Source organism: Amblyomma mixtum, chromosome 5 (assembly GCF_055824585.1).
Source record: "Amblyomma mixtum isolate Tamu chromosome 5, ASM5582458v1, whole genome shotgun sequence".
NCBI lineage: Eukaryota > Metazoa > Arthropoda > Arachnida > Ixodida > Ixodidae > Amblyomma > Amblyomma mixtum.
The window spans coordinates 107,687,351-107,713,652 of record NC_143016.1 but is presented as its reverse complement, the minus strand read 5'-3'; the positions used below and the strand labels follow the sequence as shown (position 1 = coordinate 107,713,652).

General features: G+C 49.2%; 1 protein-coding gene across 1 annotated transcript; it reads right to left on the bottom strand.

The window, feature by feature from the left end:
- Positions 1–473: 473 nt before the first annotated feature.
- On the bottom strand, positions 474–4,483 carry LOC149343293 (uncharacterized). The gene is made up of 3 exons (XM_089546925.1): positions 4,356–4,483; positions 2,996–3,356; positions 474–968 (listed from the first exon to the last, which is right to left on the bottom strand). The coding sequence occupies exons 1-3, from the start codon at positions 4,481–4,483 to the stop codon at positions 474–476; spliced, it is 984 nt and encodes a 327-aa protein (XP_089403051.1).
- Positions 4,484–26,302: the final 21,819 nt, after the last annotated feature.

The following is a 26,302-nucleotide window of genomic DNA, read 5'->3' as shown; positions in this document are numbered from 1 at the left end:
TGACTGAGTGACTGTAGTTGCGTGTTTGTGACCATATTGTGCTGTGTGCTGGTCATCAATCCGGGTGAGTCTTGAACCCGTATGCAGCAAGACTGAGCACTCTTCTCCACGAAGTGGCAGTATCTTTTTGCATTTTTATTAATTTTGATTGTTTCTTCGTTGATAAACTCCAATGTATCTCTCCTAGCCACGCTTTAATTTGCTGTTTGTAATTTTTCTTTCATGTGTGTATTTAACTTATTTTTTTTATTTATATATAAATAAATAAATATAGTCCGCAAATAGTGCCTTTTTGCTACGAACATACCCCCCCCCCCCCCCTCCGGCGCCAAAAACCAATGGGGCCCCCCCCTGCAAAAAATTCTGCGGACGCCCTTGCATCGAGGTACTTACATTGACAACAAAATAGCGTCAAGGTTATTTTACATGTAGAGGCATCGGAGCAGTGAACGGACCATACGTACACGAAGCTATCAATAAGACGCCGACAATTCTGGGCGCTCTACGATTTCCCCGTAGCCAACAAGCCTAGGTGAGTTGCTGTCCGGGACGTTGACTACTGCCCCAGCGAGCCTAGCCTGATCGAAGGGTGCTTTGACGGGGCTGCGCCGCCCGTACCGGCGTCGCGAGCCATGCACCAGGCTTGTGTTCCAACGAACCACGTCGCAACACGACTTCTCGGGCGCCGCCATAGGTTGCTCCTCCACATCCGCCGAAGATGGGCCGTCGGAGAAACTGCCGCATCGGAAAGCGCGCGGGAACTGAGGAAGGTGGCGCAGCGGGAAGTTGACGCGGTGCTCGGGAGGCAGGCGATGCCAGGCGCGGAACTGGCGCGTCTGGTACTGCTCGTCGCTGCGCTCGCAATTGTCCAGCGCGTAGTAAAGGAAGAAGAGCTGCTCGGAAGACACGGCGCTGAGAGGCTGCAGCCTGAAGTCCGACCGCTGGCTGTGGTCCGCATTCAACAGATCCTGCGCGCAGAGGGCAGTGGGCAATCAGGGCGGAACAGCAAACTCCAGACAGAACGAGCATTTGTTGAAATTCTACGGATTTCCCGCGTACAGAGAAATCGAGACGGTATTTTTCACGACGAGTTAAAAGAGACACAAGCCGAAATAACTACAACTTTTATTCAACTGGTTTTCTCTAACTGATCGAGAGATTGGTGCTGTTAAGCTGACTTCGCATATAGCTTCGTGAGGGCAATTAGGGTGCGTGAAGCACACGTGGGAGCGTGCGGCGCGTTCAGAATCAGTTCAGTATTAAATAATACCTTTACAAGTATCGCTTATAAATGGAACAGCTAGCTGCTCTCTTCTGAAGGAATACTGCGTCGAACCGCAGCAAGACAGCCTATTGCGACGTGCAAGAAGTGAGGAGAGAGAGCCTCACTTTAGCCACTCTAGACGCGGGAAGGTGAATGAAGAAAGTATAAATCATTGGTTTATAGCTTATGGGGGCTTAACCTCCCAAAGCGACTCAGGCTATGAGGGACGCCGTAGTGGAGGGCTCCGGAAGTTTCGACCGCATGGGGCTCTTTAACGTGCACTGACATCGCACAGTACACTGGCCTCTTAGAGTTTCGGCTTCATCGAAATTCGACAGTGGCGGCCGAGATCGAAACCGCGTCTTTCAGGTCAGCAACCGAGCCATAACCACTGAGCCTCCGCAGAGGCAAAGTAAGGTAAAATGAAGAAACAAAAACAAAAAGCCCAAGGTGGTCGTGGACAGAGGAAAAGAAAACACTGCAGATTTCCGATTTCGTAGTTGTCATTTGGCGACTTTCTGTTATTCGATGGAAGCCGAGGCGACGATCTGAAAACCTTATTTTGAGTCGGAGTGCGGGGCGAGTCTAGCCGGGGCGCTTGCTCTAAGTCAGTGGGGACAAATTGAAGTTAAGCTTCTAACGCCAGAGAGACCTCTCTTGGCTAGTAAAGATCGAAAAATGAAATACAGATGTCGCCATCAACAGCCGATTTCGCAAATAAACTGTATGCGTTGACCCCGAAACTTCGGCGTCGATTCCGGAGGCTATGCTACAGCGCCATTCACTTCAAAACGGCGGTAACCAGTCCTCAGTGTAGATGGACGTCGTGATTTTGAATCGAGGGGCGGGAAGATTTTTAAATTTATTTTTCTCAGCGGTGAATGGGTGTTCCGCTGCCGGAAAAAAACATTAAAATAGTCACAAAAAGGCAGAATTTTTTTTTTTTTACTGCGAACAGTAATTGGATAGAGTCGTCCTCAGCGCCTGCCTGCCTGCCTGCCTGCCTGCCTGCCTGCCTGCCTGCCTGCCTCCCTGCCTGCCTGCCTGCCTGCCTGCCTCCCTCCCTCCCTCCCTCCCTCCCTCCCTCCCTCCCTCCCTCCCTCCCTCCCTCCCTCCCTCCCTCCCTCCCTCCATGCCCTCCTCCCTCCCTCCCTACCTTTTTCATTCATGTCGTTCTTTCTTTTGAGAGGAATATTTCAAGGGTTCAAGGGGAAATCATTCTAACAAGAGAAGAGCAAAAAGAAATCCCCTGTAAAACGTACTAAGCTGAAATGGAGCGGCACACTGTAGCCCATTCCTTCTATTCCTTCTGCGGAAGTACGAGAATAAGGATGAGAAAACTTGGGCTTTTTTTAGGGGGGCGGGGAGGGGGTGCAAAGAGGTGATATAAAAAAAAGCGAACCAGCTCTCATCACATTTTACCCATCTAATGCGTTTGCAACATTTTTTTCTTAAACGCGCGCGCTACGTGATTGGTAGAAATGCGAGCGCTGATCAATGATGAGTGACAGCGCTGCCAAGTCCCTCAAAATTAAATCACAAGAAAGGTTTTGACTATCACGAGGCACTCATGGGTGAAAGAGGTATTGCGAACATGATTCTTGAATTTTGAAACATAAAAATAAAGCCTACAATTCTAAGGTCTCTCGCTTCAGCAAAAAGAAAAGTTTTGACGCCACTTTAATTCCAATAGCCTTCGGTCAACGGCACGCGGTAAGTGCTCGTACCCACCTTGAAGGCAGAGAAGGCGAGCGCCAGGGCAGCAGTCTGTGCCAACAGAGGATAGCGGACCTCAGAAGCGTCTCCCACCACGCCGGGCCAAGAAGGCTGCAGTGAGCTCGGAAGGGCAGAGAAGTCCCTCGCTAAGCAGTCAAGCAGGCTGTCCAGGCGGCGACGTGAGCCAGCGTCCAACAGCCATTGGGATTCCGCGTCCTCGTTGCTGTCCCAGTGCTGGTAGGCTACGGGGAGAAGCCCTGTGTAGAGCCTCACCGCCGTGCGAGAAGCGTGGAAGGCGAGCAGCGAGCTGTCAGCTACCCACGAACTGTTCACTAGGCCCACCGGGACGTACACAGCCTGTTCTGCCTCGCTGTACCTGCATAAACAAGTATGACTATACAAGCAGTTGGGCACACAGCGTAGTACAGCCATTAGTATACAGCCCAGCCAAAGCCAACAAGGGTGGGGAGACGGCCAATTAGTTAGCCGTTTCAAAGTGGCAGAAGTTTTCTCCCATTTGCCTTGAATCAGCTTAGGTTTGGTTTGGTTTGTGGGGTTTAACGTCCCAAAGCGACTAAGGCTATGGGAGACGCCGTAGTGGAGGGCTCCGGAAATTTCGACCACCTGGGGTTCTTTAACGTGCACTGACATCGCACAGTACACGGGCCTCTAGAATTTCTCCTCCAAAGAAATTCTAGCCGCCGCGGCCGGGATCGAACCCGCGTCTTTTGGGTCAGCAGCCGAGCACCATAACCACTGAGCCACCGCGGCGGCGAATCAGCTTAGCGTTGTAGAGCTTATAATATATGTAATGTGAATCTGTATGATGATGTATGATACTTGCTGCATTTTGGCATGCACACAAAGGCCACGGAATCTCTCAAGCCCATCTTGAGGCTTTTTTTTTTTTTTTTTGGGGGGGGGGGGGGGGGTTCCACAACACCATTGATGTTGAAAAAAAAAACTGGTTTAAGGTTGGAGTTCGAAATTTCTTAGCTGCTTTTTATGCATGCGTCGTTACCAAAGGGCTATGACGTGAATAACATGCAGATAATTTATGCTTGACGTTAATCGCACAGACACCTACATTCAACATGGCAGACAGAGAAGCAGTTTCGCACGCACAGGTGCTCACATAAGGAAACGGAGCACGCTACACTGTTCTAAACGCAATAGCATCTGTCCTGGCAGAAATCAGAAGACGTGTGTCCATGAGAAATCGCAGCAATGAACGCTACCTACCAGCATTCACATGCTATGCCTCCTAATTATAAATAGGTAACTAGCAAGTTGGGTTAGAAGGCTATAACATGTTCTGTTTACTTCTATCTGCACATGCACAGTTCCAATGGCGGATTAGAAGCGGGACACTCACCTGCTATCCATATTGAAAGCATAACCTGGAGTGAGAGGTCTTGTCTTCTTGCTAATTTGGCGCAGCCGTTCTCTGTGATACCTTCCTGCGGTACGAGCAAACATTTGTAACGAGCCAACCTCGCTCATTTTGTCGGAAGGCTTCAGAGTGCAGAGGTCTTCTCCAAACGGCGACGACTCAAAGTAACGCACTATATGTAATCTTGGCAGCCTGTGACTGACCATCTTGAGACTTTTGTCAGACAACCAGGAGATAAAAGGCAGGTTGCGGTACAACTGGCCCTCCAAACGAGCCAGCCACAGGCGACTCGCGGCGGTTACTCTTGCGGCGGCTTGATGCATGGCCAGAGCCTTCATGAGGCACGCTGGTTGTACGCTCTCTACCGCTCGGAGGCACAGAAGCCAGCCCATTTTAGGAGGCAGCACTCGACCTGCAAGCTCGACGCTAAAAATTCTTCGGAGGTTTTTCGCGCGATCGGAATCAAAGAGTGCCGCGAAGTAGACCAGAATGCGGAAACCGAGATAATTTGCAAAAGCAGCAACGCTCGCTGATGATGTGAGCGCTTGCAGTTGATCGATGAGCAGGCGCGGATTTCTTATCACCACCGCTGTGCCCTCACTCACGCCGTCCTCAAAGATAGACCTGAGGAACAAGCTGACGTTGTCGTCGACGTCCTCGAACTTGGCGAAGAGCACTTGTCAAACGGTCTTGTTTCCTTTAAGGTTTGCTAGGCTTCTGACTACTGTGGTAATCTGAGAGGCCAGGTTATCCAAAGTCGGAGCAACTTCAGCGCTTCCAAACTCCCTGGCTTCCTCAAAAACGGCAGAGCGCAAGGTGTCGGCGACTTCGCTGAGCGAGTAGTCTTCTAACTGCAGGTACTTAGGGTAGCTCAGTTCCACTGTCGGCTTCGTTCCGTTACGAAGCACACCTACTGTGACCTCGATAATCGACGCGATACCGTACCTGCGAATGAGCATGCCTGCCATGCACCATATGTCATTCCTAAGAAAAGAGCTGCCTTTGTAAGGCCATCTTTTAATGGGCAGTGTCGCGAAGACTTCATTTTGCAGAAAGGCAGCTGTGTTTCCGGAAGGCCGTACGCAAGCCTTGTACAAGGCCCTGACCAGAGTGACCTCTCTGTGGCGCTCATCGAAGATGAACATGCGCAAGCCAGCCGCTAGAGATTCCTCCATTAGCGTGTCAGGAGAACTGGAGGCTCCACCAGCAAGCGGCCGCACGGTAGGCATTTCCTCCTTCTTGCAAATATAACGGTAAATGTTGCCGCACGCAGACCGCTCTCTAGTCATGTATCGTTTGAGGCGATGTCCTTCTTGAACGCACAACGGTGTAGTGCAGAGGCTGATTACGACTGGAAGTTCGGTAGTCACTGTTTTTGCGGGCCGCATGCCTAGTTCAGTTACCGGGATGTACAGAACAGTTGGAAAAGGTTCGCGAAGCGCTTCAGCATTCTGTGCTAATTTGCCTGTGTAAACGTTTCGAAACAGCAAGTAAACAACGAACATCCACATGAGGCATAACAGGCTCACAATCATAGCAAAACGAATTTCCGGATAAAATGGCGCCGTTTGCTGGATAGGAGGCAGCCTGCGGGTCTCGGGATCTAAAGTCGACGGTGGGGCCATCGTCATTAGAACATCCACGGCGTCGTCATGGTCGCCCCGTGGGGAAGCCAAGCCTGGCCCCTTTGGCGACCTCAGCCCCAAGCTTTCTTTGGCGTTCTCTTGCTCCTTGAGGGCAGAGAAGTACTCGCAGGAAAGGGCACTCAACGGATCACCTCCCAAGTTTGTTTCGTCACTCTGCAACGGAGTAGCGAACGGCGTGTGTGGTGTTAGTTCGCAACTTATTTGCTGCTTCTTTTGGAGAAAAGCACCGTCAGGCGACGCTTCACTAAAGCATTCTCGAGCCTGCTGGGCTGCCTTCTCGTGAGGTGATGGCAAGCACTTCAAAGCACGTGGTGACTCGAACGTACCAATGACATCATTTGCTTCGGTCTTTCCATGCAGTGCTGGTGCTGTGGACATCCGCTTTAATGACTGCGTGTCCCGCCTAGACGTTTTAGTAAAGTATTGGTTAGCATCAGTGAGAGAAGTGGCAATTTCTGCAGCTGTGTGACGGGTTCCATCTCGTTCCGTTGCTTCAGAGAGGCGTTTTAAACGAAGTCGTTCCGTAGCTTGTACTGTTTTAGTGGAATCACTCCGCGGTTTGGTTGACGCTCCGGAACCGATTGCGACAGAAGCCACAGATGGCCTCGTAGACTTTCGCACGTTGTTCAGTTCTCGCTGGTCGATCGCGTCATTTTCCGTCGTTTGCGAGGGTCGTTTTAAGGGTAGATGATCTTGCTTAAGCGTCGAAGGCAACTGTTGTCCACGGGTCGCCTCTTCGGGGAGAGTATCCTGCAGTCTCGCTGACATGAATGAGTCAGGGCCGACGTATGCCACAGGTGGTCGCACGGAGCACGTGTTCAGTCCCATCGCACCAGAGAGGCGTTTGGACTGAAGTGGTTCATTAGGCGTTGAATGCAACGACTCTTCATCTTTCACTGTTTTGCCCGGACCTTCTTGGAGCATCGCTGACATTCTTGGACTGAGTCCGACGTAAGCCATGGATGGTTGCACTGACTGTGGCACGGGGCACGGCTCTGGCTGATCAATTGCATTTCGTCCCATCGCGTCAGAGAGGCGTTTCAAGGCAAGTCCTTGTGGCACCGGCGGCATCTCTTTTTCCCCTTTGATGCCTTCAGTGAGACCATCCTGCGGCCTAGCTGACGTAACTGAGTCGAGTTCGCCATAAGATACAGACAGCCGCGCAGTCGGTCTCACGGAGCACGGCTCTAGCTCACCGTTCACGTCTTGTTTCGTTGCTTCAGAAACATGCCCTGTAGGAAGAGACATGGATGAAATCTGTTCTTCAGTTAGTACTGATGTGACTGGAGCATCGTGCAGTGTAGCTGGCGCAGCTGTGCCAAGTGCGGCAGAGGCCAGGGACGATCGAGCCGAGCGCGCTTCGGCCTGGTGGATCTCCTGTAGTTCCGTTTGCTCGGAGAGACGTTCCAAGAAAACTCCTTGCGGCTTAGACGCCATGGGCTGCGCTTCATCTCCGATTACGTTAGCGGCATCGACATGCAACCTATTTAATGTATCTAGGTCAAGTGCTTCAGGCGCCACAGAAGGCCGAACAGAGGACAGATTAGCAGGTGGCTGCTGCAGCGTGAGCATCATGTTTGGTTCTCCAATCTCGCCTGCCTTCACAGAACTTCTTGGGACGGAAATTCGTAGTGAGCCGCCATGTTCTGAGTGGACGGACTCCTGGTGCTTTCCTTCACCGCCTAGTGCATTTTGTTGTTTCGGCAGGGTGAATGTCCGTCTGGATGACGCTGATGAGTCTGCGGAGCACCTTCGAGAAGGCCGCCGCAACTCGTTTGGCTTCTTCGACATTGGAGCGCTTTGCATCTCGGATTTCCTAGTGCCAGCTGTAGTGGCCGCACCACTCTGAGCCCCAGTGCGCGGCTGCTTGCTGGCAGTCTCTTGCTTGGTGGGGCCTTTCTGAAGCCGGAGAACGGGAGAAACGCGCCGAGCCCGGTAGAGTTCTCCTTGGCCGTCTAGATTCGGAAGAAAGAGATACAAGTCAGCGTTCGACACTCGCTGCTCAAACACTTGCGGCAGGGGGGCGGTCTCCCTCGGAGGTGACCTATTAGCAGTCGACATTGTCGTGGAGGACTGCAGTGGCGGTAGGATGGAAGAGTTATGTGCTTCTTGTACTAGCAAGTTAACCGGGATTTGTTCGTGAGAACAGGGCGCAATAGCTTGCGGTGACTTGCAACAGGGAGGTGCCGCTGGACATGTGACGTTTACCTCGTCGAGCTTTGGGGCCAAGGCAGTGCCATGAACTTGGTCCGTTGGCAACACTGCAGCGGAACACCAGACATGAGGGGCGCGTTTATCCATGTTGATGCACCTGTGGTGACATACATGGTGCGACATGCATGTTCGTTTGGACATGCATGGTTGGAAGGGCGGAGCACTTTGGCAACAGAAGTGGGCTTCAGAGCCTATTGTAGAGGTATGGTCGTGATGCTGCTGCTGTCGGTGCGCGAAGTTCGTGTGGCAGTGATGGTGATGCTTCGAAGTGCACGGCGGATTCATAGCAATGGGGTGTAATGACGACGCTGGTCCGTGAAGAGAATCGGCTCCTGGCAGCTTAACGGTTGCTATATCAATAGGCAACCTATCTTCTCTATTGATTACGGACTTGCGCCTACCCGCACACGATGCGCGACGACTATGGTTGATTTGTTCGGGAGCGTCACCATGCACCGATCGTCTGCGTTGCGTTTTGTGTCGATGGCTGACAGACACTCGCCTGTTGTGCTCTTTGATGCCCATGGAGCTCCTGGAGGCTCGTATGCCTTTGTCTCTGCATTTGTCGCAAGGTTCTGTGAAAGCTTCCCTGGCTTGTACTGAGTGCCTTCTGGATTCCTGTTGCAACGGTACGACCTCGCCAGATTCAGTAATAGTTCTTCCACACTTCGGTCTGCTCTCCGTATTGCTCGGAACGCTGGGAAGTTCCGTCAAAGGGTGAGAACTCCGAGATGCCGACGACTTTCGATACACGGCAGCGGTCAATGCTCGGGTTGGTTGTGGGCAAAAAAAAAGAGTTTACCAGAGAAGCTTGCGCAGAGGCAATTAAAAAGTATTCGAAAAGACTAGCTTTGAAAAGCACTGGCTAAATAAATATATATTTTCCCAATTTTTGTTTCGCGTTGTTGAAATATTAACTGTTAAAGCGACAATATAAACAATTCTTCAATATCTGGCTTCTTCAATCACGCTGGCTTAAGCGTTTTGGTGAATTGAAACGACAAAGCAGGGATTATATTGCAGTTCGTATGCCTCACGTGACCTGTACTGAACTTTGACGCCGCGGCCACCATTCGGCTGTTGAAACCGAAACAGCATGAGAGCGAAGTTCATTCATAAATGATTTATCGAACGCAAGTGAGTTTCACGTGGTGATCAATGTACAGTAATGTCTTTTGCATACATTACAAAATAGAAAACGCGCAACCAAAATTTTCTTGTTTATGCTCCTTTAACAATTCCTCACAATTTGTGCCTTCTCAGCGTATCTAAAGCGTTCGCCTGATTTGAGCTTTTAGTTTCTGTATCTTTGAAAATAATGCACGTGCATTTTTATGCCGTTTTTCGTGCATGATTCGCTAAAGTGGTCGTCGGCTCGGATGGCGTTTTAGAGGCATGCTTTCTCAAGAGGGGCACACTGCTCTAGTTCGAGGAACTTTCTGAAACATTTTGCAGAGGATGTTTTTGTGTTTAAAGGACGACCAAGAGTGTTTTCCCAGCTGCTGATGCGGTCGCTTTGAAGTAAGGTGATATAAAGCGAAAAAATGGGGACTACGCCGCAACACACCCCATGCTCTGGTGTAAAATATACAGTTGCGTGGACTCACTTCTTGGGTTCTTGTGGTTTTTGCTTCCGGATACTTGTGGTATAAAAGAAATAGTTCTATATTATGACAAATGAAATTCGTTTAGATGGGAAGCGGTTGTTGTGAAAACACCGCGGGAATTCATGCTTTTGCACACGTGCTGAGGCGACGCGCTCTCCGTAATAACTCGCTAGTTTAGGCGGGACCCATTCGTTCCTATTCTGGTGACCAGGAGGAATTTCAGTAGGTGATCCAGAGCATCGGCGTCGATCCCTGAAGGAGCACAAAGTTCGTCGCGAAGTAGCGCAATCCACTTCGACGAACTGAGCACAAGACACGTGCTCTGGGCTGTATGAGTCAATGCTGGTCGATCCACTTCGCAGTGGAGTTGCTCCAGATGCGCCATTGAAATCCAAGATCCGAATTCAAATAGCTTATTGAAACTAGAGTTCTAATCCGCGGAACAGGGAAACATGGTAAAGATCGCGGAATAAAATTCGCCAGGCTTTAATATCAACAGTTGCCTATACGTTCGCTTTGTACGCTGCCGCGCTCAGCAAGGTATCCGCGATGCTCCCCTGCCGACCGCGAGTGGCACGTGCCGTATGGCGTGCGGCCCTTCGTTTCCGGCCCGAAAGTTAGGAGCTGCAGCTCAGGGTTTTTTCTTTTTAATGCTAAAGCATTGTATGACTCTATCGGCAACGAGACCCGGCGTCGGCTTTGACCAGAAGCACTCTTATTAAAATGGTCTATAGACAGTCTATAGACTTCCTATAGACACTATTGCCTTTCTATAGACATATGTTCTTGTCTATCCATAGTATAGAGACACTGTATAGAAAAAGTTATTATCAAGTGCCCGGGTTCGAACCCGGGCACTTCGGCTGAGTAGCTGAGCGCCCTAACCGCTGAGCCACCGCGGCGGATAGCGCAGTTGCATCCGCGCATTCGAACTCACTCGCGCTTGTACTTATGGTAAAGGGGAGAATGTGGCGGCGGCGGTCAAGAGGAAAGGAAAGACGCAGTAACGGTGACTGGAAGTGATAACTGAACACTCGGGCATTCCACACCTGTTGCACATGGGCGCCTTTTGCGTTTCGCCTCCATCGAAACGCGGCTGTCGCGGTCGGGTTCGAGCCCGGATATTCCGGCTAAGTAACGATGTCAGTGCGTATTAAAGGTCTCCAGGCTGTCTACACTATTTCAGAGCCACCTAGCCTTTCGAATCCATCAAAATTGCATACGGGATACGGACCACACACACCGTTACCTTATATGAGCCCCTGCTCATCAGGGGTTGGCAGGAAACGAGGCAGCAGACGCAGCCGTCCGCGCGCTCTCGCACCGGGCTGTTTTCTCCTCCCCACCCGATCAGGAACCCGATCCTAATCCGATCTAAACCTTCAAAGATATTACAACCTATTATCGAGACAGTCATCGCCTTTACCCTCGCCCATGTAAAGGTCTGAAGAAGGCGGATGAGCGGCTTCTTCACCGCTTTCTCCCCAATACATTTCTGTGCTCGGCAGCACTAAAACATTTTGACCCGTCCTTTAACCGCAGCTGTCCGCACTGTAGTGCGGTGTCTTCTGACACCTATCACATGGTGTGGGCCTGCCCCTCCAACCCGGCTAATCCCCCCCATCCCCAACACAACCCGGGAGGACTGGGAGGCGACCCTGCTCGGCTGCCACGACTTACACGCCCAACTAGCCTTAGTCGGGCGCTCCCGGGCGGCGGCCACCGCCACTGGGGTTCCATACTAGGGACCTCCACCGAGTGCTTGTAAGGATCAGTCCCTTAAGGGCTGATCCAAACATACCTCCTGTCCCTTCTTAATAAACGTTTTGACCACCACCTCCACTACGGCCCCTCCTTGTCTCTTTTTTCTTACCACACCCACCTTTCCTCCCTGACGGCGCGGTTGAGGTGTCCACCTAGAGGTGAAGTATTTACTGCCCCATTTAGTTTCTTCAAAAACCACTTATTCAACTGCAGAAAATGAGGAGGAAGAGGCTATGAGGACAGGAAAGACGAATGCATTCCTGCAGTAGTTTCGCCCAGAAGCTTTAAACGCGGTCATACTGTTAAATCTGGTTCATACATATGCAACGAATTTACTTTGATAAAGTACGCAGTAAAAACGAGTTGGAATAGCTCTGATCAGGTCATTCATTCGCAAGGAGGACGGGGAATACATTTTTTCTTTTTTTTTGTATAGCGTGTGTGTGCTACCGGATGAGAGAATATGAACACAATAAAGAGGAAAGATGGAATACCTTTATGACGCAACGGTGATAAAAGTTTCTGACCGCTCCACTAACAGCTCCACTTGGCATCCCTAAATGGAGTTGCATGTTGACATCAAGAAGGCGCAATATCTTATGCGTTAATAATGCTAGCATCAAAGCACATGCGCGATGCCACTAACTTGCTGCATGAGGTCCTGTGAGGGCTGCTGGGAAGCAAGGTTCGTGTCTCCTTGCTGACTAATGGGCTCTGGGTAGAGCTCTTCCTGCGTGGTCCAGTAAGCACCCAGACGTGGGTCCGCTAGAGCAGGCGGAGCGATCGGCCGCGGAGACCGCCACCGGTTGCCAGGCGTGCCTACGCCGCCCCAAGCTTGAGCCCCTGGGTCAACGGAGTAGGGCGTCGAACGTTGCCACCCAGAGTACCACAAGCCTTCTGGGACACGCCCTCCTGCAAGTATGTCAATGTTAACGGAGAGTGCCTCATGCGGCCTTCGGCTGCAAACCGGCGCTGGCGGCTTTCAATTCATCGATATCCGCGAAGAAACTGGTTTTGTACCAAGCACGCCTGAATAAGGTAAGTGCCGTTGTCAAACTTAATACGAGACAAAAATTTCCGCAATACTTAAGCTCTGTGCGCAGTTTAACAGCAGATGAGCCAGCGATTGAGGCGCAAAATGTTTTGAAAAGTTCATGATAAAGATGCACAATATTGCCCTTATCGACACAAAATAACCCGCACCACGCAGTGACTGAAAATTGGACAAAAACCTCACGCTGGAGCTCGTATGAATCAGATTGTCGAATACTGTTTCCGTCTATGTCATATACTTGCACTTCGAAGAGCCGGCACGCATCTGTTCGTTAAGCCTTTGGAAGCTATGTGCAGCTATATAGTTTATTAGCAATATCACTAGGGCTTCGACAAGAGGGTCTTTCAGTGTCCCATGCAGAGCCACAGTGGCGAAGCGGACGAGAGTACGCGCATGTGCACAAATAGCTTGCCAGTAGCAGCATCATCTGCTCGGTTGTTCTGGTGACGTCACACAACCACCCATGCGAGCAGACAAGCAGCGGGGGTTGTATGAAAGCTGTACTGCAAAGCGCAGCCGCAATGAAATTTATTTTCTTCTTGGACTCCACTCGACAGCGTGTATCTTATGCCTCGTAAATGGTTGCAGCCTTCGTTTTCCTTTCTGCTACTGTTCCTGCTGTTTGTTTTTCATTTCCTTGACTCCTTTTTTGTTCGAAACTGTATGGTGCCACTTTCGACCATATTTCGATTCCAAGCGAATTTTGATACCTATTGCTCACACGCTACACAGTGTCAGTGAACGTGCTTCATCTCATCCTCTGGTTTACTTGCATTCTAACGTAGAAGACTGGCCACATGGCCACATGCACTGTAATAAGATGCGTCCCCAAAACAAGTTGCACGAACCGTAGTGTCCAGGAAGAAAGCCAAGCCCGGAAGGAGGGTCCGAAACTCCTTCGTACTGCTGCTCTGGTGTCCAGGGAGCGCTGTGGTCGCTGGAAGCGTAGCATGGAGATTCCGGTGGAGTCGGCTCCAGAGAAGGCGATCCGAGCGCTCTGCGAGAGCGGGGGAGCTGGCTCATTTACGTGCGTACGAGGCCGCAAGCGTGCCTGAGACGTAAAATGTAGCCCCCCCCCCCTCCCCGCAACCCTTCCCCACGCTTCTGCACCTTAGCCTTCATTGTACGGTGCCATGACTGAAGCTAAAGAGCAGGTCAAAATGTATCATGCCTGAAAAACCGTCTGCATTTCACCTGCCAGGAACCTCAGGAGCTATGGCCACCATGGATGTATCGACAACAGGCAAACGGGGATTGCCCCACGCCAATGTTTTTGAATACCGTTATGGTGAACAACCATAGCTTCACACTAAGATTTGTGAAGAGCAATATGTTACGCTGCCCTGCATTTGTGTGAGATTCTTGAACTCTCATGGTCAGAAGAAAACGACGGTTTTTGCCTCAGGCTCGTGATGAACCGGTATGCAGAGATATTAGTGTTGCATTTGTTTGAGCACGTTCCGGGTGGGTGGATATGCACTGACAGAAAATATAGTCTGTCTTGTAAAGAGCGTATCTGTCCTATTTCGGCATTAAGCTGCATTTCAGCGCCATCTGCTCGGCGTCGATGGAACCTTTTACTGAGCGTGTAATTTACAGGCAATCACGCTCTGCTATTTACGCTGCGGCGTCGCCTTTTATTTCTATGGCAAAGTGAGTGTCCCTTCTGTCGTCTCTCGTACTGCTGCATCCTCTTCAAAAGAACAGGAGTATTTCTCCATGCATCATCTGTTTCTGACAACAGCACACAGTGTTTCCCGACACTGTGTAGTTTGGCTAGTTGGGGCCTATTTAAGCACTCGATAAGAAAACAGAGGGCTGGCGCAGGACGTAACAACGAAATCCACAGTGGCGCACACTATTTGCACTGCTTAAACTGTAAGTATTTCCAACTTGCAGTGTAGGCTAAACAAACGAAAGCTACGTAACGATGCTTATCGATTGTAATGTCTTATCCACGAAGTAGCAGCTTGCGCATGGAAAAAGACGGAAATATTCACCCGTTCAGATGCACTCCTCGGTCATGGTGTTGCGGCGAGTACACAGGGCAAAGAGGGTGCGGATACCAGTGTCCCAAAAACTGCGTCCATGGCTCTTGCACCGGTGGGTCTGACGGGTGGCTCGCTGCCTCCGAATAAATGTATTCGGGAGCGGATAGCTGTGGTTCGACCATGGTGAAAGCGGTCACTGCTGTCGGCGGCGACTGTTGGCCGAAAGGCGAGGACGGCTTGCTGCTCCCCGTCCCGGTCACCTCCTGCCAAGGAGTTTCGCCGATCTGTGCAGACATAAGTCCTTCGCCGTCGACCGTAAAACGTTCCATTAGGCAGGCCTTCTGGCAGGCATCCTTCATCGGCGTTATCACCATGGGACCCTGTCCATGTCCGGGCATTGACGGCGTCATCATCACATTAAGGACTTGTATGTGGTCTATGCTGCCCCTGGAGTCTCCTTGCGTGGTGTCCCTTCTAATGGCCGCAGACTTTACATTGCTTTTACGAGTGCTATCTTCTGGAAGGCCGTACACAAGAGTTCCCTCTGGAGTCGCGTCTTCCTCATCGCCGCCATTTTGCTCCTTGTCGCAATGTCCTTGTGTTGGCTCGCTCGTGTCCTCCTGGTTCTTGTGTCCGACGGGCTCAAAATTCTGCCTTTTACTGTACACCTTCGTGAGTATTCCATCGACGTCATTTGGGAGGGCTTCCCAGTCAACGACCGCAGGCGCCGTTAACAACTCTGACACGAACTCTTCAAGCTTCAGCACGCGCTCAATCACATCACCGTCGCTGTCTTTGGCCAGGCTTACCTCACTGAGCGGTTTAATGAAGATCGAGTCTTCAATGATGGGCGGTGCTCCCATCGAGGTCTCGGCCCAAGCGGCGGCGTCCTCATCCTTGTCAGGTAACAGAGCCATGACTGTGCGGGAGGATGAGCTGCAATCGTGCTGGGCAGCTTGATGGGACGATATATGTAAGGACACCTTCGATCACCCACGAAGTTTGAACACGGTCTGCTTTAGCGAATCGAACGCGACGTTCTGATGAATGAGCCACGGGCTGATGGCGTTTCAGCTGCGTGTTGAACGTCAGGTCAGTCGTGTGGAAAGATTTCGTGAAGCGCTTACCTTTGTTTAGACTGGATTAGCGCTAGATCTTTACTCGAACGTGAGAAAGAGACCTTGTAGGCTCTGAAGTCGGCGTGATTCTTCTTCTACCTCTTAAAAAATGGCACTTGCCCACATGGGAGGATTGACCAAGGTGTAGTAGCATAAACAAGGAAATTTCTATAGGCGATTATGGCAAAATATGAGAGTCAAGCGTCAGTTTTGAAAAATGTATCGAGCGTGATGCACGCCACTCTTCTTCTACCTCATGCTGACCCGTGGGGCGCATGCATGATCCATATCCTTGTCCAGAACATCACGTGGGATGCCTAAAACTGGAATATTGAAAGCCAAAGAAAAATCTGCGATTCGGAAACCAGGTGACTGGCGTTCTTTCCGATAGAAATTGTGTGTTGCTGCAATGATTTCTATTACAGTACTTGTTTCAGTGGTGGTTGCAGCTTGCGCCAACAAGTGTAAATGAAACTTACTTTTGTCTTTGTTATTCGTCGATAAAGAAAGAAAATAGGAAGCGCATAGGACGTGCTATACGTGGCAGAGATATATGCGTTTTTGGACAATGAATTTTTTATTCACTTCTTCAGAACGGCGTCTTAAGCTACGAGGAGAATTAGAGCACTGTGTTTGCTGGCTGCACCTTCAGTATTGCGTGACGACGTTCTCCATTCTTCACCCACGAGCTTTCCACCGGGCAATTGTGTTTTTCTCGAACATTGGCACGAATTCGCCAGAAGTATTACTGGCCCAAGCTGGCTGCAGATGTCAAGAGCAATGTATGAGCCTGACTCGGCTGCCAACGGCAGAAGACGAATTCTATCGAATGACGTCCTGTTTTGCCGGATCTGCACGGACTTGCTGCGCCCGCTTCCGACATCGTCTCTGGCTGATAGTTGGACTGTGGTTGCAAGCGACTACCTAACACGGTAGTGTGAAACAAAATTGTTCCCAGAGGTACAACTGTCGAAATAGTGAAATGTTTTATCAGTAGCATCGCGTTTTGTCACGGTACGGAAGCGGTTGTTTCAACCGACAGAAGAGCTGTGTTTGCCTCTGCACTCATTCAGGAAGTACGAAAAATTAGAGGCATGAAACATCGACAAACCACTGCCCCTCATACCGTCGAACGAAAGGGCCTACAGAGCGACCCAACAAAACTATTGCGGAGATGATTTTCATCTACTCTGACAACGGCCCCAAAAAGCGTATGAGTTCCAGGGTATGAGTTGGGCATAACGGACACTTGTTGTCCAAGTAACTAATGACACATACAGCCTGCCAAATCTTAAGCTGGCGGGCCTGACGGCCCTGTTTCGTACTCCTGCTGCTTTTGGCGGAGCAAACTTGCGAAAATATCAAATGTAAGCACAGGCTCACAAAGCCCGTGCTAAATATTGAGTTTTCCGCAAGTTTGCTTCGACGTAAAGCGCAGGAGCGCAGAAAAAGCGGCCATCGCACAACCCAGCTAAAGATTCGGCCGACTGTACCTACACTGGGGAGCGGATAAGAAGTAAGGGGCACTTGATGATGATGATGATGATGATGATGATGTCCTCGGGCTTAATGGCACACACCCACGTTGGGGGATTGGCCAGGGCCTCTTCTTGAGGCACACAGTCGATAATCTTTTCAGCGTTAATGAAGCACAGAAGCATGGATGGTAGGAGCGGTCGTCAATGAAACGGGTCAGTAACAGGGGCCAACAGGCTCAAAAGTGTTTTCCATCTTTTTTAGTATTTTTCTGAACATGACATGCACTATTTGGAATTTATGCTTCTTTTAAATGCGAATTGTTACAACAACTTCTTTTGGATGCACCAAATTTGGCTCGTAAAATCTTTACCTTAGGGCACTTCCCATCGTTTCAACCGCGAATCTTCAAGCCATTCTTTTGTTGACGCCTACCCCGGACACACTCATGTTACCTTCGTTGTCCTTCAGAGATAATGCGTCAGGGATGCTGATCATGCCGTTATCGACACCGAGATGGATACTGCGAGATTCTTACAAGATGTTTATTTCATCATGCTTATCATAGAGTGTGCATGAGTCATTACCTTGTGTATACAGAGTTTTCTACGATTAATCTCAGAACTGGCGACTTCATTTCGAGCAAATATTGAGTAAAGGGCAACGCGCTTTGGGTTTACTGCGTCGCGTCAGCCGCAGAAAGTCTGGCATGCGACGAGACAATCTTGATATAAGCTTTATATCCACCCCATCTTTGAGTTTGGATAGGTCCTTTTTCGAGGATGTGCTGCCTACCAGCTTCTTCCTCTTCTACTTCTCGAAATGCAGGCCTTGCTCGTGTGCCTTACTTTGCAGCGAATAATCTTTTTTACTATGAGGTTTGTGTTCAGTCATCTCGGTTAAAGTTGAACTTCGACAACAAATACCCCTACCAGATAAAGTCACTTCCAGTGCCTACCTCGGATAGCATCTTCAAGGAGAACTTAGAGCAAACACCCGTCGCACAATATTATTGCTACTGAAGCGCATAATGCAAAAAAAAAAAAAAAATGCCGGACTCCAGAGCAGGCATTCATTCTTCGTAGCTTGACTGGGTTTTGTCACTTCGCTTGCCTGATTGCTTTCCTATTTTCATCGCAGAATTGCTGGCACTGCTTCTAGCCATCAGCAAGTTGTGTCCTTAGCAAAGTAACGTCCTTATTGTGACTGATTCCATTACAGGTTGCACAGTCCCGACAGCTCGCATCCGGTCAGACTTGCGTCTTCTCTTTTTTTGGTCATGTGCCTTGTCATGCTCGTTAGGTCAGGCGTGTGCGGGTTCTTGGCTACAGCGGAATTCCCATGAATAAGACGACGTACTCTCTAGTGTCGGCTTCCTGAAGGTTTGGTTTGGTTTGGTTTATGGGGTTTAACGTCCCAAAACGACTAATGCTATGAGGGACGCCGTAGTGGAGGGCTCCGGAAATCTCGACCGCCTGGGGTTCTTTAACGTGCACTGACATCTCACAGTACACGGGCCTCTAGAATTTCTCCTCCAAAGAAATTCAACCGCCGCGGCCGGGATCGAACCCGCGTCTCTCGAGGTATGTTTTGCACTTATCTTCTTGATTATCATTAAAGGTGGGCGCCCGTTTGAAGCAGTTTCTATTGCTGGAACAATCCAAATCACTACCACTGTCTCGTCTGAAGACCTCCGGCATTTAAAGTAGACGCGGAATTCGGGTCATCAATATGAGGTGACTATCCCCAGTATTTGACGCATAATTCCACCCCTAAATTTATACTTTGATAAATCTGGGTGTTCTCGCGCGTCCATGTGTTCTTTCTCTAATGAACCTGGAACGTTGTATAATTTCCTCATTTCGTGTCGTCAATTCGCGTTTCTTTGCAAAATCTTCCTTAAGATTCTTCTGATATACTTAAGGTTGCCTCTGACAGTACTGCAATTTCTCACGTTTGGAGGTACGCATTTGGGCTACAGCCATATTATCGTTCACTCCATTCTTCACAAGTTCACTTCTGCCTCCGCAAGGATTCTTTCAAGGGGTGCCGAACCGGATGTGGTTTCTGCTGTACTCCACCCATAATTTTACTCCATATTCTAATTTAAATCTACTTTTTATAGAGAAAATTTTGCACCTTTTTTATTACTTTGTTTTATATCTTTGCCTAAACTGTGTACGATAATATCAGTCTAAAATCGCGTCCTTGTGTGGCTAATCTCTCTTCTCGGTATGTGCCAGTCTCTAAGGGCGCAACAAAAAAGAAAGAAAAATAAAACTTCCAATCAATGGTACTTGAATAGGCGGACTCGGAGGGGCAGGAGTTTTGTTATCAGAATTTCTGCACCTAGGCGGTGGTACTAAGAGAATTTCAGAGTTGTTTGTTTTTACTGGTTTCGAAGGGCTTCTGATGCCAATTATATATTGTCAATCGTATATTGTAATTCATATATATAATATATATCTGTCATTAATATATGTCACAAGCATAACATGCAAAGATGGCAGCAAAATGAGGCCCTGTTAGAACAGGAGTCCGTATGGAAAAGACGTAAAGTGATAATTTACGAAAGAGTAGAAATTACAGTAGTGGAATCCAATAAAATTATTTCTAAATCTGAAGTGAGGGGTAACATACAACGGGAAAGCAGGTAAATACACCGACAGAGACAATGATAACAAAGGTGTGCTTATCGAGACATCGCCCGTCTTGGTAACCTCACAGCACACTCTCTGTGTGCTCATCATGGGCAAAAGAAAAGGTAACATAAACAGAAAAAAGTGAGTCACGTGCTAGAAAATACTTTAGGAACCTAAAATATGTGAGTACGTGTGCTATGAATGAAAAATAACCGAAACCACACGGAACAATAGGGACGACTGCCGCTACTACTTCTAAAAAAGAAAAAGCACGTACATTAAAGCATTCGTAGTCTTCACTCAGTCTTGTCAATTTTTTTTATAGTCCCGTACTGCAGTGCCATACAATATAAAACAAGTTTAGGCACTTTTTGGTGCGACAAGATAGGCTGGCATAATTTTAAAAACGCTTTTTCTTTGTTTTTTTTTCATCGCTTTCCCTGCGCAGGCGGTCGTTCGCCCTGCGGGACACCTAAGTAGCGTGTGTCGGATTTCCAGGTGTGGTAGTGACAGACTATTGCGTTTTCTTTTCTTTCCATTTTCTTTTCTTAACCACTGCCCACATGTTAAGGAGTGCTGAAAAACCTGCTCATTGCAGCTTGCTGCTCCCGATTAGACACGTGGCAGCATCGTCAGTCATATATGTGCATTAACCAGAATAACAATCGAAAGAACAAGTAAAACTCCCAATCGTTTACAACTGGGACAGATTTCTCACCTTATACATAGAAAAAGTTACAATGGAACAGCTATCACAACTATTGTATGATGTAAACTCCATAGCAAAGTATCAGCAAATTCCAAACTAACCCTAAGGAAGCCGAAGGCATTTACTCCCTCCCTCACAATTTAATGAGATTAGAGGAGAAGGATAATGGCTGGGGCGGCCCTTTCCCCGTCTGTGATATGCCGATAGGGCTCTCTGGAAGACGCAGTGCCCAGCACATGTCCAAAATGTCCCCCTGAGATGGATCTTCATAACATTTTGTGGACGTGCCCAGGAACACATCTCAAGAAGACGACGATTAGTGGAAACTGAACTTATGGCAGTCATGGAGGACAACCTTTCCTTGTGGCTTAATGACAACACTAAGAGCATAAGCCTGCTGAGGTTTCTGGAAGGGAACAGCCTCCGCGACCTACTTTAGCTTATCGACAGCCTCTTTTTATGTCATATGGAAAGTTTTCGAATTAAAAAAGAAAAGGTGGCAGCAGCAGACGTCTTCGTTCGACTCTCCGCATTCGTTGCACGCTCACGAGCCCGCTCTTCTGCTGTCGCCGGCTTTGCGTATAGCCAATCCAAGCGCCAAAACTTCTGCAAACAATATCGGTGTGTGACCGGGGAAGCGAATGGAATAACTCGAAAATAGTGTCTGCGAATAAATCTTGATCGCTGCCTTCTCGCTCTTCCCAGAGGCATCTCCTGAATTCAAAGTGTGATGGGGGAAATTTTCTAGGCGTTCAGCGAGTAGACCATTTAGTATATTAGTGGGTAAGTGCCTCACATTGGGTGGGAAAATGCGGTGATAATAGAGATCCACATGAGCATTTGCGTAACGAACTCATTGCGAAGAGCGGAGATTTACGGCCATGTTTCATAAAAGCATCTGTGTAAACACTACCTGATGGAGCCGAAACCTTGCCCGATGGTTAGTGAAAAAGAAGTCTAGGTGTGAAATAAATCGGGTCGAGTCACATTAGGCGTAGGCTCAAATGGCCGTAAGAAGGTTTGCGCAGTAAGAAGCTGCAAGCGGTAGTTTAGGTCGGGTATATGGACATCCACGTAAAGCACAGCGTATGAAATTGATTCATGCCGTTCTAGGCACGGACGTAGGGCACGCATTTCTAGAAGGAATAAGGGTTGAAGCTTATAATTTTGGCAACGAGAAAATAGGGTAGAACCGAATTCGGATATGGGCCGTACATAGGTCTTATTAAGTAATAGGACCGTGTCTCGACGCATACCGACAATTTTATGACTTATTCGTGTCAGCAGGCCAAGCCTATGTTCACCTTTTGCAAAGTTATTCCTGATGTGAGGCATCCAGTCCAAGCTAGGGTTGCAAGTGACTCCAAGATATCTGACATGTTCCACCTGCGGAACTAAGGATGAGCGATGCGTTAACGGGATGTAGAACGGGGTGTGTGTTCAAAACATGAGCACGCTACCTTTGTGCATCGTTTAGGACTAAGTTGATCTTGTCTAGCCAGGCCTCTAAAGTGTTCAGGTAGCCCTGCAATAACTGACAGCGTGAATACCTTTTGCCGAAGGAAAAAGGCTATGTCCTCTCCGTCCAAAAAACTGTAATAACTTGGAGAATAAGTAGGTCTACAACCTGAATAATAAAAGCAGTGGCTAGAGAACTGATCCTTGTAGCGCGCCTCTGGCAGCAAAGCAGGAGTCTGAACAGAAGGCGCCATCAAGTATTGCCTTTAAACATTGTCGAATCCACAATTCGGGTTTTTTCACAAATATAGTATGCTCTACGCTGTCGGAGGCCTTTGCACTGTCTAGCGCCCCCAAGGCTGATACTTTTCGCATCGGAAGACGGATAATACTTACTAAATCCACATGCGCAGACCAAATCGAGCAGCCGTGAAGGCGGCAACTCTAGGCTGAATGTATGAACCTCGAAAGCATGCTTTGAGAGGGGGCTGCGCACTATTCTTTCAGTTAACTTCACCAAATTGGAGGTGAAAGCAATCGGCTGTGTATTATCAATATATAATCCTTTCCCTGAGTCCTTCGAGATGAATATAATCTTCGCCATCTTCCAGTCACAGCAGCTTCCATAAAAGGCTGTCGCTATCATCTTTGTCTGCTACCTATTCCGATGATTCGTCTTCCTGCAGTTCCAAGCTCGCCCCAATTATATAAATAATCTTTCTTCCTATTACGTGGCCATCATACAGAGAAGTATGGGTGGTTTATTGTTATCCAAGCGCGAATAGTGCTGCGAACATATATAACCTACACTCCTACATGCACAGCCATGCGTGCACACAGCGTGTGCCTATAAAGACATGGGTGCGCTTTATTAATACATTGATGAGCTGTGCAATGCGAATGCAAAATTGGTTCAGTGAGGAATATGTCATGCAAACCTACGATGCATTTAGCATTAAAAAGTGCGCACTCGAAATAACCGCAGTAGCGAAAACGCTTCAAATAGGAATTAATAAAGGAACATCGATTGAACAGGAAAAGTGAGGCCCAAATATTTGACGGGAACTCAAAAACGATCCTCCGTGGAGCGACCCTATTTTATGCAGCCGCCGCGGTGGCTGAGTGGTTATGGTGCCCGGCTGCTGACCCGGAAGTCGCGGGTTCGATCCCGGCCGCGGCGGTTGAATTTGTTTGGAGGAGAAATTCTAGAGGTCCGTGTACTGTGCGATGTCAGTGCACGTTAAAGAACCCCAGGTGGTCGAAATTTCCGGAGCCCTCCACTACGGCGTCTCTCATAGCCTTAGTCGCTTTGGGACGTTAAACCCCATAAACCAAACCAAACCTATTTTATGCGTGAATTTGTTTAAAGAAGGTTGGTCATTAAGCTATCACATTTAAAGGGCAACTGCACCACCTTTCGAGAATTCCGCACTAGTCCAGGATTCAAATCTATATAGGCTACAGGTAAAGCAAACCAAGTGTTTTTGCGCTAGCACTTAAAATAGAGACGTAATCCTGAAGGAGTGCGGAGAAGCTCGGTGTGACGTCACAGGAGTTAAGGTTACAAACTGCCGCAGCAGCCAACCACGCCCTGCCGTGTAGTTGGATGCTACCAAACAACGCACGGAGGTCTTTGCCTTCGATTGCGTTGTTTTTTTTTCCGTTAAAGCAGGAGTTTATGCGTTGGAAATGTATTGGTACTTTCGAAGACGTCATGATTCGCCCCTCACTTAGAGCTGTGCGCGGTGGAGAAGCTTGATGGTCACCTCGATTTAAATAGGTGACTAAGTCACCAATTCAAATTATAGCCCGAAAGAAATTCACATACTTTACCTGCAGGTGTCACACATTCGACCCTTTTAAGCTCATCGATTTATAAAGCCTATGTAGTTGCCCTTTAAGCACGCAGCAACCAAATGACAGGTTATAGCTTCAAGCTTCGAGTATTCCTCCAAATTCCTCAAAGAACAGAGCATTTCCTTCATAGCGTAAAGAGGAAACAAGCGAGAGAACAGCTTCAGTAGCCGCCGAGGTGGCTCAGTGGTTATGGCACCCGGCTGCTGACGCGAAAGTCGCGGGTTCGATCCTGGACGCGGTGGTCGAATTTTTATGGTGGTGAAATTCTAGAGACCCGAGTACTGTGTGACGTTAGCGCAAAGTAAAGAACCCCAGGTGGTCGAAATTTCCGGAGCCCTTCACCATGGCCTCCCTCATAGTCTGATTCGGTTTGGTACGTTAAACCCCCATAAACCATAAACCAAATAGCTTGAGAGCAGTGAATAGATGATTATATTCGATAAGAATATTCACAGGTACACCTAATTCTGTGTTGTCAATGCGATAACATTATCAGCTGTTGACGTACTTACTGGAAGTGGAGCATTCCCTGGAGCATTCCCTGCAGCCAATGGGAATGCTCCGGACTGATAACGTCACCTCCCTGCAGCCAATGGGACTGCCCCGGTCTGATAACGTCACTTTCCTCCAGCCAATGTGCGAATTTTATGACCGACGACGCAATTTGGCCTCATTGGGACTCTAATGCTGTCGAAATAAATGAATTGTCGTTCTTGATACACATAGAAAGAAACAATTTATGCTCACCGCCTTTGTCTGCAGCGTATTCTATATGGCGTCTTGTCCTTCTATTCCGGTACAATTCACGGGGCATAATCTTACATTCCATGAACGTTCCCTGACAGGCTCACCGAAGAAGCCATGCAGAAGTGCACTAAGCATTCCTTCGTATGCTTAACCAAGACCGAAGCGCAGCCCCCCTCAGCAACTGTCAGGAGACGAAGAAAGCCTCTACCATCGCCTTCACTCGTGACGAATGTGTAAATGAGATAGGCGAACAAGCTTTTTGCGTGCGATGCAACCAGACTAGCACTGCTTTTAATTTTTTCTTTCTTTCAAGTCCGTCAGGATTTTCTTTGAACAACAAGTAGTGCAGCAATGGAAGAGAAAAGAAAAGAAACGAAGATGAACGGGACGCATGCGCCAGTACCACCACGCACCACGAGCCACACGAGCACCAAGAAAGCACCTATTCTTTTCTCTGGGCCATCGTCTCCAGCCTTCAGGAAAAAATCGACTTCCGCGGCAAGAATACTGCAGCCATCATCAAAGATCGGTGGATCAGAACATCGAAGCTTGCTCGAAGAAGGGTCCCAAGGTCAAGTACACGTCCCTCAAGAAGACAATGTCTCAGAGCCACTCAGCGTCTCAAGCGTCCGTCTCGGGGGGCTGCGGACGGCTGCTCGCCCTGCTCCGGCATGATCAGGTCTTTTTTCTCGAAGGAAGATCCAGGCCGGGTCGCTCGCAGCGAGGTCTCTATCGGCTCTCCGCCCGTCATCGAAGACCCGGTCATCAAGCAGCTCTTCGGAGACACGAACCTGGACAACAAGAGCGACTACGACATGATCGAGCGCATGCTGAAGGGCGAGAAGTTGATCAGTCCCGAATCCCTCACGGCTCTGTCGCCAATCGACGTGCAGGCGATAACAAAGGATGCGGACCGGATTCTCAAGAACGTGCAAACCAGGCGCCGCTCGGAGGTGGGTATCACCACTGCGACCGGCCGCCGTGGCAGGAGCGGCTCCATGAGCTCGCCGTCGCCGGGCGGCTCCCGAAGTCGCCGCGGGTCGACTGCGGCCAAAGATTCCAGCGACCTGTTGTCCGCCGCGTCCATTCCTGCTAGGAGCCGGAGCTCTTCGGTGTCCATTCCTGCTAGGAGCCGGAGCTCTTCGGTGTCCATGCCTGCTAGGAGCCGGAGCTCTTCGGTGTCGAACATCACGATGCCTAGCGTCGTCAAAAAGGGCGCTGGCAACGGCAAGAAGGGCAAAGAGAAATCCCTCGACAAGAAGCACCGCAAAGTCGAGAACAAATGTGTCGGAACAGAAACGGCGCCGCCGAAGCCGCCGCCTTCACCGTCCGTGCAGCTATTGCCCGCGTGCAGCCTTTGCGAGCACAACGCATACGCAGGCAACACAGGTTTCGCACCTTACGCTGCTTACGGAGACTTTACGGTCAACTATTGCCACAGTGATGTGTCTAAGGCCAAGAAGACGTCGTCTTCGCCTTGGAACGGTCATGACGCCGGGCCTACGGGCGACTCGCCCTCGTCAAAGTCCTTGCCCACCAAGAACGTGGTTAAGAGGAGCTACCGCAAAAAGAGCGGAAAGGAGGGTGAGAAGCGGCGCACTTCGGTGTGCGTCGAAGAAACAGCCACGTCGGAAGCGGTCGAGTTG

Excerpts from the sequence above, each read along its gene's own strand:
- LOC149343293 (XM_089546925.1), bottom strand. The coding sequence starts at position 4,483 with ATGAGCGAGGTTGGCTCGTTACAAATGTTTGCTCGTACCGCAGGAAGG. Across the intron at positions 3,357-4,355 it reads GCTTTCAATATGGATAGCAG|GTACAGCGAGGCAGAACAGG; the intron begins GTGAGTGTCCCG and ends TTGTTTATGCAG. Across the intron at positions 969-2,995 it reads TCGCCTTCTCTGCCTTCAAG|GATCTGTTGAATGCGGACCA; the intron begins GTGGGTACGAGC and ends CTCTGCGCGCAG.